The 16,095-nt window shown below is 40.5% G+C and overlaps 1 protein-coding gene across 1 annotated transcript in view; it reads left to right on the top strand.

Moving 5' to 3' along the window:
- Positions 1 to 47: 47 nt before the first annotated feature.
- The window catches only part of LOC129418122 (uncharacterized), a 28,570-nt gene continuing 12,522 nt past the window's right edge, over positions 48 to 16,095 (top strand). Inside the window, exons 1-2 of the mRNA XM_073869172.1 lie at positions 48 to 363; positions 438 to 867. Of these exons, the coding sequence (XP_073725273.1) occupies positions 193 to 363; positions 438 to 867 (601 nt within the window). The 5' untranslated portion in view covers positions 48 to 192. The remainder of the gene's footprint in view (positions 364 to 437; positions 868 to 16,095) is intronic.

The raw sequence follows: 16,095 nt of genomic DNA on the forward strand, positions 1-16,095 counted from the left end.
CGCCATTAAATCCTAAAAGAAGAAGAAGTGTTGAGTGTCTTCTCTCTCCAGTACGTTAGGAGGCGCTGCAGCTCTTTAATCCGCCGATAAACCCAATAAAGAAAGAAAGAGCTCGTGTGTGATGTGTTTGTGTATCTTCGGTTTTTTCTCTCTTGAGTGTTTTATTGAATGTAAACACGGTCTTGTGTTGAGATGTTGATGATGAGAGATGAGATGGATGTGATGTGCTGTAAATCAGTAGGAACTGATCTGTCTATGCTGGATATTGAGGATTTCATCACAGAAATCTCTCAGCTGAAGAAAGAGGTGGCGTTACTGGAGACAAAGTTGAGGTTAAGAGGAGATGAAGGACTGAAGAGAGAGGTTTGTACAGCTTAAACATCATTTGCCTGTTTGACAACATCAAATCATTATAATCTTACTCTGTGTGTTGTTAGGATGTGGTTTGTTGTGAATCTTCAGTGTATTTGACTGATGGACGTCTGGATTCAGTGTGGATGAGCAGAGATCAGAGCCGCACACCACAGACACTGCTGGACTCTAAACTCTCTGAAGAGAAATCCAGACACACACAGAACTCAGAGCTCAGTCTCACTTTACTCGGTTATACTGAGTCAAAGCCCACAAACACTCAGTACACTACAGTGTGTGACAGTAAACAGAGCTTACAGGAGGATCAAACCTCCACAGAGTCTCTGGATTCTGTCTGTAACGCTGGAGAACATCAACAGATCCTGCAGACCACAATGAAGATGTGTTCAGTTAAACTCATCGACTGCAAGAACCTGATGATGAAGATAAAAACAGAACCCACAGCAGATGAATATGAAGACGATCATAATGATGGTCAGGAGTTTATTATCTCAGGTATGTCTCTTCAATTATTGTTGTATTTTTTAACTGTCACTGGAGTACCTGATTTATGAAAGGGGGTTTAAAGTCACGAACTTGCTAACCAAAAGACCAAACAGTTTATCACGACTAATTGTTTGCAGAATATATCTTTTTGTTTTACACACATACATACACATACATACATACATACAAATATGATGTCAAGAAATAACCTGTCAAATGTAACATTATACTACAGTACACACACACATACATACGTGTGTGTGTGTGTGTGTGTGTGTGTGTACACTCACCTAAAGAATTATTAGGAACACCTGTTCAATTTCTTATTAATGCAATTATCTAATCAACCAATCACATGCCAGTTGCTTTAATGCATTTAGGGGTGTGGTCCTGGTCAAGACAATCTCCTGAATTCCAAACTTAATGCCAGAATGGGAAAGAGAGGTGATTTAAAGGAGCGGTGAATCAAATACTCAATTTTAACTTGATAATTTGTTATATAAGAGGTCATCATACTTGAATAAACATCCTCCAAGTTTCAGAACTGAAAATGTCCATGCTACTGAAATATAACAGTTTTTGGCACCAAGCCAGTATTACGACCAAGTGAGGAATTCGGAGAAATATGACGTCAAAGTAGAATTGAAGCACCTCCCCGAATCCAAATACAATGACCACTTTTGTAGCCCCGCCCACAGCTTCGCGTGACGCATTGTGTCTCAACAATCAGTAAATATGTCTTTAAAGATTGCCATATAACTCTGTTATGATAGAGTAACCATGGAAACGCAGTTTTCGTTTGTGGAAGAACCGTCTATGGGAAGAACACAGACGCTGGATAACGGAGGCTCAGAACGTAACATTGGGAATGCGTGGATCAAGTTTTTTTTTAAGAAGTTCCAGCTCGCGTGGGGAGTGTTTGTTTACTTTGTGTACCGCGGATTCATTTGTAAAGAAGCCGATGCTGAATTTGCAGAGAGACTGTGATTAAAAGCACCACTAATATTGGATCTGACAAAAATGACACAGCAGTATAACTTTACACAATAAGTGAAACATTTAACTTTATTTAAGGTTCGCGTTTCACTATTGCTTTGTTAGAAGAGATCGCTTGATATGTCCTGTTGTAACATCTGATCCACAATAGAAATATACAAAGTAAGTGGTAAAGAAGGACTTACCAGCCACAATTTAGATTCTGATGCCCGCTTACTGTGTTGTAATTTGTGTGGCAATTTGCCTTTTGAAAGGTCAAACACTCAACAAAGCTTTTTAATCATATAACTGGTATGTAACGTTACGTGTATCTAAGAGCAAACTCACATCACAAGCACAATAGAAATATACAAAGTTATTGATAAGGATTTATCAGCCGCAGTTTAGATTCTGATGTGCACTTACTGTGTTGTAGACAGTAATTTAGTCACATCTAGTTTAAAGGTTTGTTTCAACTTTACTATACGTATTGTCATTTATGTATCATCATTAGCACCCAGAATCTTTTTTGGCTCAAACATATTTGTGTGTTTTAGTGCTATTTTTACACATTAATGTTTTTAAAACATTTCCCCACATGTAATGACGGGGAATGAAGCTGTCCAATCATAGCAGTGGGTGTTTACGTCCAGGTCTTTAATGCGGCCCGCCCCTTTAAAGGAAGCTTTTCTCCAGACAGCCACTAATCCATGTTACAAATAGCATATTACTTATTGCTTTTGATGTTTTTGAATGTAAAAACCATGCAAACATCATAAGTAGACATCAGACAACAGTATAAAACAATAAAATCAACAAATTCACCGCCCCTTTAAGCAATTTTGAGCATGGCATGTTTGTTGGTGCCAGACGGGATTTTCACCCACAACCATTTCTAGGGTTTACAAAGAATGGTGTGAAAAGGGAAAAACATCCAGTATGCGGCAGTCCTGTGGTCGAAAATGCCTTGTTGATGCTAGAGGTCAGAATAGAATTGGCAGAATGATTCAAGCTGATAGAAGAGCAACTTCGACTGAAATAACCACTCGTTACAAACCGAGGTATGCAGCAAAGCATTTGTGAAGCCACAACACGCACAACCTTGAGGCGGATGGGCTACAACAGTAGAAGACTAGGGGTGGAACGGTACACACAAGTCCCGGTTCGGTTCGTACCTCGGTTCAGGCGCCACGGTTCGATTCACTTTCGGTACAATGAAGGCATTTTTTTTTGTACTTAAGATAATCTTAAAAACATATGTGTCCTTATCAGTGTTATTTTAAGATGTCATGAATATGAACTGAAATGCATTTAACATACTATCTCGTATTTCAAAAATGTATACCACTTTAAGTAATCTTGTACTCATCTTTCATACAAATATGGGTTCAAATGTATTACAAGTGTTACCTAAATACATTTTAAAATAACATTTTGGCCTTATTTCATGTTAATGTACTAAAGAACAAAAAAGTAGGCTTGTAGGATGAATTAATAGGTGTGTACGACTTCACGAGGCGCTGCAAGAAACGACAAGTGGATGACGTCAGAGTAACGCGAGAGCGATTTGAAATCAGCCTCCTCCGCAAGATTTCTCGCGGTACTCTGACGCTGATGGTGCTGCGTAAAGTTGAGCACACTTTAAAAAAAGCAGCTGAACTCGACAGAACTGCGCCTCGTCCATTAATTGTATATTAGCAGGACAATTTATCTCCTACTTCTCAGCGTGAGAAATACAAAGTCGTGTGAACTGATTGAAATGTGTGTTTGTGTCAAGGTGAATGCGTGAGACTTGAGAGCCCTGAAGATGTATTTCCACTCACATACCTAACAACTGCTGAACAACGCCGATGCACAGTCCTCGTCTTTTCCACCACTCTCTTGCCTGTACTATTGTAACTGACTGGAAAACTGAAGTTTTGCCAAACTTGCGATCTTAGACGCTCTGCCAGCTTCTTTAACTCTTGTGGAACACCACTTGCCATTCTCGCTATCGCTGCTCACTAACTGACTGGACCGGCGTCGACCTTACAAAAAACTGCAGAGTGCCAAAATGTAGACGGGCTCTGATAGAGCGCATACATAGGTGGAGCTCGACTGCATCGGCGCCAATCAGAGCTTCAGAGCTAAAGCGGCGCAACAGATTAGCTGTCCATAAAGAACCCGTGTATCTAACAGTAGTTCCGCATTACATAAATTATTTTGCACACAAGTTTTTTTTATTTTCATACCGTTTATTCTCCGTTTAAATTCATGCACCGAATCGTGACCCCCATACCGATTCGGTTTTGAAACGAATACATGTACCGTTCCACCCCTATAGAAGACCCCACCGGGTACAAATCATCTCCGCTACGAATAGGAAGAAGAGGCTACAATTTGCACGAGCTCACCAAAATTGGACAGCTAAAGACTGGAAAATTGTTGCCTGGTTTGATGAGTCTCGATTTCTGTTGAGACACTCGGATGGTAGAGTCAGAATTTGGTGTGGGGGATGCTTTATTGGCACACTTTTGGCCCATTAGTGCCAATTGGGCATCGTTTAAATGCCACAGCCTACCTGAGCATTGTTTCTGACCATGTCCATCCCTTTATGACCACCATGTACCCATCCTCTGATGTCTACTCCTTATGTCACAAAGCTCGAATCATTTCAAATTGGTTTCTTGAACATGACAATAAGTTCACTGTACTAAAATGGCCCCCACAGTCACCAGATCTCAACCTAATAGAGCATCTTTGGGATGTGGTGGAACGGGAGTTTCGTGCCCTGGATGTGCATCCCACAAATCTCCATCAACTGCAAGATGCTGTCCTATCAATATGGGCCAACATTTCTAAAGAATTCTTTCAGCACCTTGTTGAATCAATGCCACCATAGGATTAAGGCAGTTCTGAAGGTGAAAAGAGGTTAAACACAGCATTAGTATGGTGTTCCTAATAATCCTTTCGTTATATATACACACACACACACACACACACACACACACACACATACATACACACACACACACACACATACGTGTGTGTGTGGGTGTGTGTGTGTGTGTGTGTGTACACTCACCTAAAGGATTATTAGGAACACCTGTTCAATTTCTTATTAATGCAATTATAATCAATCACATGGCAGTTGCTTCAATGCATTTAGGGGTGTGGTCCTGGTCAAGACAATAGGTGTGTTCGACTTCATGCGGCGCTGCGCAGACCGATCGGCGGCTGACTTGAAGCAGTGCATTCCGGTTAGTAACTTTGTCCGACTTAAGCTGGCGCTGCAGGCACGTGATTGTGTCATATGGTTTTTAAGTACCGCGAGAGCGATTCGAGATCAGCCGCCTGAGTTAGCCAGTGCAGTTCGCGAAGAGGAGCTGCACGGGCTGTAATGACGACACAGCTGTTTCACGACTGGTCGGATTCACCACATGACAACAATCACGTGTTTTTTCGTGTTTATTTTCACGCCCTCAGTTCCACAAATGCTCACAAATCTGTATTTTTATAACAGTTAAAGCTCTTTTCATGTAGTCGCGATGTTATATTGTGTCATCTTCATCAAAATAAATTGGATAAAAAACGTAGACCCCACTACATTGATATTTAAATAATATATGCTTATGTTGAACTTTATTATTGTAAAAACAGATGCTGTAAGCCTCTTTAGTTCCACTCATGCTCATACACGGACATTCAAAACAGTATAATTCACTTTTTATGTAGTTTACATCTTACAAATCATGTTTAATGCGATTAATCAAGCAAACGGCACGTGATCAGCCATGCTTGACGTAAATGCCGCAAACTACGGGAAGCACAGCGCGTCCGACTTCACGTCTCCGTTTTCAGCTCCTCCCCACCTGAACGCGGCTAATCTCGCCGATCGGATACATCCAACCACAGCCGATGTCGAACACACCTAATCTCCTGAACTCCAGACTTAATGCCAGAATGGGAAAGAGAGGTGATTTAAAGGAGCTGTGAATCAAATACTAAATTTTAACTTGATAATTTGTTATTTAAGAGGTCATCATACTTGAAAGAACATCCTGCAAGTTTCCGAACTGAAAACGTCTGTGCTACTGAAATATACCAATTTTTGGCACCAAGCCAGTATTACAACAGTATTTCGGAGAAATATGACGTCAAAGTAGAATTGAAGCACCTCCCCGAATCCAAATACAATGACCACTTTTGTAGCCCCGCCCACAGCTTTGCGTGACACACTTGTGTCTCAACAATCAGTAAATATGTCTTTAAAGATTGCCAAATATAACCAAAATTACTTTTAAATATATTTTTCTGAGATACTTTTATTTTGACGCGGTGATCTGTTATGATGGAGTAACCATGGAAACGCAGTTTTCGGTTGTGGAAGAACCGTCTATGGGAAGAACACAGACGCTGGATAACGGAGGCTCAGAACGTAACATTAGGAATGCGTGGATCAAGTTTTTTTTTAAGAAGTTCCAGCTCGCGTGGGGAGTGTTTGTTTACTTTGTGTACCGTGGATTCATTTGTAAAGAAGCCGATGCTGGATTTGCAGAGAGACTGTGATTTAAAGCACCACTTATATTGGATCTGACAAAAATGACACAGCAGTATAACTTTACACAATAAGTGAAACATTTAACTTTATTTAAGGTTCGCGTTTCACTATTGCTTTGTTAGAAGAGATCGCTTGATATGTCCTGTTGTAACATCTGATCCACAATAGAAATATACAAAGTAAGTGATAAAGAAGGACTTACCAGCCACAATTTAGATTCTGATGCCTGCTTACTGTGTTGTAATTTGTGTGGCAAGTTGCGTTTGAAAGGTCAAACACTCAACAAAGCTTTTTTATCATATAACTGTGGTATGTAACGTTACGTGTTTCTAAGAGCAACCTCACAAGCACAATAGAAATATACAAAGTTACTGATAAGGATTTATCAGGTGCAGTTTAGATTCTGATGCTCACTTACTGTGTTGTATACGGTAATTTAGTCACATCGAGTTTAAAGGTTTGTTTCAACTTTACTATACGTATTGCCATTTATGTGTATCATCATTAGCACAAGAGCAACTTTGACTGAAATAACCACTTGTTACAAACCGAGGTATGCAGCAAAGCATTTGTGAAGCCACAACAGGCACAACCTTGAGGCGGATGGGCTACAACAGTAGAAGACCCCACCGGGTACAAATCATCTCCACTACAAATAGGAAGAAGAGGCTACAATTTGCACGAGCTCACCAAATTTGGACAGTTGAAGACTAGAAAAGTGTTGCCTGGTTTGATGAGTCTCGATTTCTGTTGAGTAGGGGTGTGACGGTTATTATATAACCGTGAGACCGATGGTTATAGTTGAACACCATCATTAGAACTCTATAACCGACAAAATCGTGTTATTAAAATATATAAAAAAAATCATAAAGAATGTTTAAATACTAATTAAAAACAATTGTCAACAGTCTGTTACACGCCCCACCATTTTATCACGTCACACAATGAAAAATACAGGACGGAGCAGACACTGACAACGCGCTGACATACAGGAGAGACCAGGGCACTTTTTGGTTACTTTTGAGATTAAACATATTAAACAAAGTCTCACCTTTCAAATCATCTCTTCCTTCTATTTAATTTATAGAATCAAATAAACACGCGGAAAGGTCCGCCCCGCTTTTCAAGTTGAAATCCTCCCATGTTAATCTACTAACTCTCCTGAAAGCACATTCACTGCTAGTTGTCTTGCTGATAATTGTAAATAAACTTAGAGCAAGTAGCTAATCAGTGTCTAGCTTATTCAAATGCTGGTTTCACATCGCATGCATGAGCACTGAGCAGCGCGTATGCGGAGAGCGTTTGCCGTGCGTGGCCATTGTGCTTTTACACCGACTGCGTTTGCAGCACATATTGCGCAGTTTAATAACAGTATAACAGTCTCAAGTTCACATTACTTTATTTTACATGCATTTATGAGCAAAACCTCTTCAAGACGCTTTTTAATCCACATTGTTTTCTTGCTGTTCTGGTTGTAATGACAGATATAGACAGAATTAAAAGCCCATGGCACAAATCTGTTTCTCTGAAGATTATTAAGATAATGATAGAAAGAGGATTTTATTTATGCTGGGCAGAGAGTGACAGCGTAGTCTTCTGGCAACAGTGTGTTTTTTTAAATATTTAATTGCTTTCTGTTAAATTTCTCAAAGTCATTACTGTTTAAAACACACTTGACATCACATTCATGATTTTATGGTAAAATGACACTTTCGCGTCAATCCACGAGCATTTAAACAAGCAAACCCCCCCCCCCCGACGGTTATGTGACGAACCGTCACATTTGACTCACGTCATAACCGTCAAATTGGTTTCTTGAACATGACAATAAGTTCACTGTACTAAAATGGACCCCACAGTCACCAGATCTCAACCCAATAGAGCATCTTTGGGATGTGGTGGAACGGGAGCTTGGTGGAACGGGAGCTTCGTGCCCTGGATGTGCATTCCACAAATCTCCATCAACTGCAAGTTGCTATCCTATCAATATGGGCCAACATTTCTAAAGAATTCTTTCAGCACCTTGTGGAATCAATGCCACGTAGAATTTAGGTAGTTCTGAAGGCGAAAACACAGTTAAACACAGTATTAGTATGGTGTTCCTAATAATCCTTTGGTTATATATACACACACATACAGTATTGTTCAAAATAATAGCAGTACAATGTGACTAACCAGAATAATCAAGGTTTTTAGTATATTTTTTATTGCTACGTGGCAAACAAGTTACCAGTAGGTTCAGTAGATTCTCAGAAAACAAAAGAGACCCAGCATTCATGATATGCACGCTCTTAAGGCTGTGCAATTGGGCAATTAGTTGAATTAGTTGAAAGGGGTGTGTTCAGAAAAATAGCAGTGTGGCATTCAATCACTGACGTCATCAAAAAGGTGTGAATCAGGTGGCCCCTATTTAAGGATGAAGCCAACACTTGTTGAACATGCATTTGAAAGCTGAGGAAAATGGGTCGTTCAAGACATTGTTCAGAAGAACAGCGTACTTTTATTAAAAAGTTGATTGGAGAGGTGCAGGTGCAAAAAATGATAGGCTGTTCAGCTAAAATTATCTCCAATGCCTTAAAATGGAGAGCAAAACCAGAGAGACGTGGAAGAAAACGGAAGACAACCATCAAAATGGATAGAAGGATAACCAGAATGGCAAAGGCTCAGCCAATGATCACCTCCAGGATGATCAAAGACAGTCTGGAGTTACCTGTAAGTACTGTGACAGTTAGAAGATGTCTGTGTGAAGCTAATCTATTTTCAAGAATCCCCCGCAAAGTCCCTCTGTTAAAAAAAGGCATGTGCAGAAGAGGTTACAATTTGCTAAAGAACACATCAACTGGCCTAAAGAGAAATGGAGGAACATTTTGTGGACTGATGTGTAGCGAATTTCAGCGGGAGGAGGTGAATAACGTTATTTGAAACACTATGAACCTCCGACCGAAACACTACGGGGATTCCCAAGGGAATCTTAGATTTTAGCTCAAAAGGGGATACTATGTATAATTAACTGTAATTAACTATACAAATTTATCAGGTTTTACCTGGCGTAGCAGAATTAATAATAACAATTAATTAATATGTTCGTCCACCGAAGACATATATCCATAATCGTATATTAACTTCTAAGAAATGTTAATTTCATGGTCTTTAAAATTAACCTTCTCACTGATATACAGTGCTACTCGCAGCTTGTAGCTGGATCAAAAGGCAGAAATAGTGACTTTAATTTCATGAGCATTGAACATAGAAACAATTCAATTGTGAAAATGCAAAACCGGTTTATTAACTATAAAACGAAGTACACATAACGACTAACTAAACATACACACATACAATAACATAAAACATAGATGAGAAAGAAAAGATTGAAAATGCTAGAGAGAGAGAGAGAGTAGGCTAAAAGTTTGGCAATAGCACTATTGCTTAACATCTGCACAAACCATCGGAAAATCTGTAAGTAGCGCTTTAATTTTATAAGGGGTAAAGCTTGAACATCAGCGAGTAAAATGAGTTTATACTTGCGTTTGGCTCTTTGTGATGCGGTGCGAAGTTTCTTATGCTCGCGGTGCGAGCAAGGAGAGAGAGAGAATCCAGGTGTGTTCGTTTAAGATGGAAGTCCGTTAAGTTGTTTCGTAGGGCGGATTGGTCCGCGGGGTTTTCCGAACTCTAGCGCAAAGCCAGGAAAGACTGTCCCGAAGAGCAGGACAGGGTTCAGAGAAAAGATGATGAATCCGAGGGACTCTGGGTGAGTCTCAGCGAGTTTCCAAACTGCGCTGGCAGGTTACCTGAGTAACCGGGCGATTGAGCGCTCATGAGTGAACTAAGCCACTGACTGAGATACTGAGCGAATCAGCGATTGAGAGATTGAGCGAACTGAGCCATTGAGCAATGATGGCTTGGGCGATAGGCCGTTTTGACCTTTCACACGCCCAGCCCATTTTGGGTGTATGACCAATGTGTGAAGTGTTCGGTCGCGCGGGGAAACAAGCCTTTGTTCTTTCAGACATCACATTTGCGTAATTGCATAATGATAAAACTTTGTTTCCATAACTCTTCAAATCGATACTAAATGACATTGATGCGGCTTAGGGTAATATGATACATAGAAATGATTGGGAAATAAAGAGTAGATTAATTTGATACTAGACAAGACATGGATTTAAGATCACGTTGAATAATAATTTCATACCTAAGATATGAACCATGCTACAGTGAACAAAATCTAACTAAAGTGTTAACACACAGTTACATCACACATACATGATCATGCAGTAAAGGGATATAACATACATATACATTTAAACAGCTCATTGTGATCTATAAATTAGTGCTGCCGCGAATAGTCGACGTAGTCGACGTAATTGACGATGAAAATTTGTCGACGGCAATTTTTTTAGTCGAGGAGTCGCATATTTATTTTTTTCCGTCTCAAACGGCCCACTGTAATTCTGTCTCATGTCTCAAATGGCTCAATGTAATTCACCTCCACACCAGTCTGTGCGCTGTGCACGCCCTGCTGGTTAATCTGCTACGCTATCATCTTTCTTCCCTCTCCCCCTGCCTTCACTGCTTTAATTTTGAAAAATTGGCGGTGGCAGGTGAGTCTATGGAATTATGAGTCGGAAAGCTTCCGAAGTATGAAAGTATTTTAAGCCAAGTTGTGATAAAAGAGTGGTCTGTTACACCGTGCCAAACGTCGTTGGCTTATCACGGGAGCACAACGACAATGCACGAGCATCTCAAACGAAAACACTCGGGAGTTATTGACGATACACCCACAGAGAATAGGACAACGTAAGTAACTGTTATATGATTATTAATGAAACGGCGAGCTAGTCAGTACTGTTTTATTAACTCTTTTGAGAAGTACAATGACTCTGTCTTTGGATGTTAAAGGCTATCAGTGTTTGCTCGTGACACTGGACGTGTTCAGCGCGTCTCTCTCTCTCTCTCTCTCTCTCTCTCTCTCTCTCTCTCTCTCTCTCTCTCTATCATTCATGTTGCTTGCAGCGCCTCGACCGCGCGCGCCTCTCTCTTGCGTGACAGTGAAAAGGTGGCAGTGTTTTTAATGTACCGTCAACATTCACATATGTCTCTGACAAAGACGACTGATCGAGTTAACATGACTTGAAGAAAGATTAGCAGTAGTGTGAGTCTGTGTGCGAGCTTTCTCCCTCCCTATGATGCTGTATGCTGTGTTCTGTAGTCTTTGTAACAACAACAGTGTATTCTCTTATATTTCTGAATTTGCACCGAATTGTCTGCGCTATATCACTCGCATTTAAAATCAAGAAATGGCTCAAAACACAACAATTATGAGAAGAGCAACAGCAGTAAAGCTACAATGTAAATGTAAGGTGATTTTTGCATATCTAAATCAGGATTTTAGCAGCAGTTAAAGGAACAGCTGGTTGGATAAAAAACGAGGTGATGGGTCATGTTTAGTCACTATTTTATAGGCTACAACAGAACAGATAATATGTAAAATAGCATTCAGTTGTGTTAAAATGCAATATAAGATCAAAGAGTAGAAGTGAAACATTTCATATTTCTGTTAAGCATCTACTTTGCACTGGAAGTTTTTATTATTATTTATATTGTTTACATTGTAATTTTTTATTTGGTAACATTTAAGTTATTCATATTGTTTATGACACCGGTGGGTTCAAAATAAAATGGACACAATGAAATAACAAACACTTGAGTTTTTTTTAAATTAGTCGTTTAGAATAGTCGACTATTCGAAAAATTAGTCGAAAGATTAGTCGTTAGAAAATTAGTCGTTAGTGGCAGCACTATGTCTGTGATGAAACCACATTTAAAGTATAGTCTGTGCCCCCTGCTGTGTCTCTGGCGATCTTCGTTCGAACGGCTCTGATGGAATTTCTTTGAACCTCCTTTTACGACGGCATTTGTTTTAATTGGTGCCCACTTTACAGCCTTGATAGGTGATAGAGGAGACAGGGTTATCTAATTATCACAATTTTAGGGCTGTTGAAATCCAGATGCCCAATGGCCTCTATTTGACTCCGAGCCATCTGTTACAGATGAGAGTAAAATTGTTCTTTTTGGGTCCAAGGGCCACAGGCAGTTTGTGAGACGACCCCCAAACTCTGAATTCAAGCCACAGTACACAGTGAAGACAGTGAAGCATGGAGGTGCAAGCATCATGATATGGGCATGTTTTTCCTACTATGATGTTGGGCCTATTTATCGCATACCAGGGATCATGGATCAGTTTGCATATGTTAAAATACTTGAAGAGGTCATGTTGCCCTATGCTGAAGAGGACATGCCCTTGAAAGGGTTGTTTCCACAAGACAATGACCCAAAACACACTAGTAAACGTGCAAAGTCTTGGTTCCAAACCAACAAAATTAATGTTATGGAGTGGCCAGCCCAATCTCCAGACCTTAATCCAATTGAGAACTTGTGGGATGATATCAAAAATGCTGTTTCTGAAGCAAAACCAAGAAATGTGAATGAATTGTGGAATGTTGTTAAAGAATCATGGAGTGGAATAACAGCTGAGAGGTGCCACAAGTTGGTTGACTCCATGCCACACAGATGTCAAGCAGTTTTAAAAAACTGTGGTCATACAACTAAATATTAGTTTAGTGATTCACAGGATTGCTAAATCCCAGAAAAAAATGTTTGTACAAAATACACTAGTCAACATTTGAACTAGATCAAAAAAGTTAATCAAAATTGTCCTAAGGCAAGAACATGTATTCATCACTTTTAATGGTGCCCAGACATGATTGTTTATCACAAGGTGTGAAGTGGCTCGTCACACATTCGTGAAGACAATAGTTTACCAAAAATCTGTGATTTAACTGAAGTCAGACTGGACTAGAAATGCCTCTTAAACATTATTGCCTGCAGTGCAGCAGTGTGGTGCCTTTGGAGTGCCTCAAGAAGCCAGCAAAATAGTCATAATGGTGATGCACAGGATACTGTACTGTACTGTAGTGAGAGCTTGAAGCAGGACTCAAAACAGGAAATAATGCTTTAACAGTTCAACAAAACAAGATTTTACTACACATGTTACAGCATATCAAAAATCTGAGTATGTATTGTAAAACAAACATGAATTGCATGGTTTAAAAAATGCGACAGACAAGACATGAACAAGAAACAACAAAAGTTATGCATTGGGACAACAAGTCAATAGGCAGTGTTACAACCTCTGACATTGATCACAGTCTTACATCGCCTGTGCATGCTTGAGATGAGGTTTTGGATATTCTGTAATGGAATGGCTTGCCCATCCTCCAGCAACACTATTCTCAACTTCACACGGGTTCCTAGAGAGACCTGGCATGCTTGCACTCTTGACTGTAACTGCTCCCAAATGTGTCAATGGGGTTCATGTCTGGTGATCGGGCTGGCCACTCCATTCTTGAAATGCCCTGATCCTCCAAGAACTCCTTAACCAGTCTTGCTCGATGTGGGAAAGCTTTGTCATCCATAAGCACGAAATCTGGCCACATTGTACCAGCATATGGTCGCACAACTGGTCTCAGGATTTCATCCCTATACCTTTGGCCAATCAGGCTGCCATTTTCTATGATGATAAGCTCTCTCCTTCCACCCATGGAGATTCCCCCCCCAAACCATGACTATTGACCCACCAAAACTGTCATGCTGTACAACATTTTGTGGGAAATTCCTCTCCCCGGGTTGACGCCTGATCCTCCTACCCCTGTCTAGAAAGTGTACGCAGAACCGGGACTGATCTGTGAAAAGCACTGTACAACATTTATTCAGTCTCCACCTGTGGTTTTCTGTGGCCCACTGCAGACATGCCAGGTGGTGTGCTCTGGAAAGAGGCACCCTCACAGCCGGTCTTCTGGCTCTCAAGCCAACTTCATGAAGCCGTCTTCTCACAGTTTGATTGGATACTCACATCCCTGTTGCGTCCTGTAGGTCATTTTGCAGGCTGACTGCAGGCATGAAACAATTTCAGCCGGCATGCAGGGTCAAGTATCAGTCTTGATTTGGTGTTGTGACCCATTGTCTGCCTCCACCATGGATTCTACTCACACTACCAGACCTTATAAACCTGTTCCAGGCTCTGGAAATAACCCTTTGAGACGTCCCCACTTCGAATGCCACTTCACACTGAGTCATGCCTCCTTGCAGCATCCCAATGGCCCTGTTCAGGTCAGAGTCCTGCAATCTCACTAAACGTGGCATTTTCAATCATTTCTGACCTCAAGTGAAGCTTATAGAGCCTTAAATAATCACCAGTCCCCAATTACGGACCCCTGTGACAGGTCAATTGGTACCTAATGACAAACAATCAAGGCTGGAGACTATCAAAAGCTATGAAGGATTACATTTCATTCATGACAACATTGACTAATAACACACTGACATGTTATGCATAAATTGTGAAAGAAACACATTTTGGTTTTAAGACAACTTTTATAAAATGTTTTGATCCACTTCAAATGTTGACTAGTGTAGTTTTGAGTTTGTACTGTCAAAGGTCTTCTTCTTCTTCTTCTTCTTATTCCTCTTCACTCCGAGCGGAGCATAGGGCTTCTACGATCTGCCTCCAGACAATACGGTCTAGGCTCTTCCTCTTGGCTTCTTTCCAGGTGATGTTGATTTTCTGGAGTTCGTCTCTGGTGGTTCTTCGCCATGAGTCTTTTGGCCTTCCTCTGCGTCTCGCACCTTGGGGGTTCCAATCAAGTGCATGTCTTGTAATGTTTGACTCTGGTTTTCTCAATGTATGTCCAATCCATTTCCATTTTCTTCTTTTGATGCTTGTTTCCAGTTCTTCCTGTTCTGTTTTTCTCCACAGTTCTTTATTGGTAATTTTCTTTGGCCACCAGATGCCACATAGATGTCTTAGCTTCTTGTTGATGAATGGTTGTAGTTTGGCCAAAACACCCTTGTTTATTTTCCATGTTTTGCATCCATACAGAAGGATGGTTTTAACACTGGAATTAAAAATCTGTATCTTTGTTTTCAGGGAAATGGCTCTAGATCTCCAGACTTTATTTAGGGTGGAAAATATTTGTTGTGCATTTCTCTTCCTGGCTTTTACATCATCTTCTGTTCCTCTGGATTTTGAAACTATGCTACCAAGGTACCTAAACTGGTCTACTCTCTCAATGGTTTCTTCTCCACATTTGATCACATCAGTATTTGCAGGTGTCTTAACTCTCATTTCCTTGGTTTTTTCCACATTTATTTTAAGACCCACTCTCTCTGCATTTCTCTTCAAGGTGTTTACTTTCAGTCTCATATGTGCTACTTTGTGGCTTAGTAAGCACAGGTCATCTGCAAATACTATGTCCTCCAGCTGTCTGGTTAGTGTCCACTGGATTCCAGTCTTCTCGCTTCCGTAGGACTTGCGTGTGACCCAGTCCAGCAGGACGAGAAACAGCAGAGGGCTTAAAAGGCAGCCTTGTTTTACTCCAGTCTTGACCTCAAATCCTTGTGTTGTTATTCCATCATGTATGACACTGGCTTCGAAACCATCATACATCACTTTGATCATCCTGACAATTTTGTCTGGCACTCCATAGTGTCTCAGTAGTCTCCATAGTGTGGCCTGGTCCACTGAATCAAAAAGGCTTTTTCAAAGATCTCCCTTTTTAGGGAGTTTCACCAGCAATCCTTTATTCCACTCTTTGGGGATAGATTCTGTATCCCAAATCTTGAGTAGTAGTGAGTGCAGGGCATTTACTGTCACTTCACCTCCA

Source organism: Misgurnus anguillicaudatus, chromosome 7 (assembly GCF_027580225.2).
Source record: "Misgurnus anguillicaudatus chromosome 7, ASM2758022v2, whole genome shotgun sequence".
NCBI classification, from domain to species: domain Eukaryota; kingdom Metazoa; phylum Chordata; class Actinopteri; order Cypriniformes; family Cobitidae; genus Misgurnus; species Misgurnus anguillicaudatus.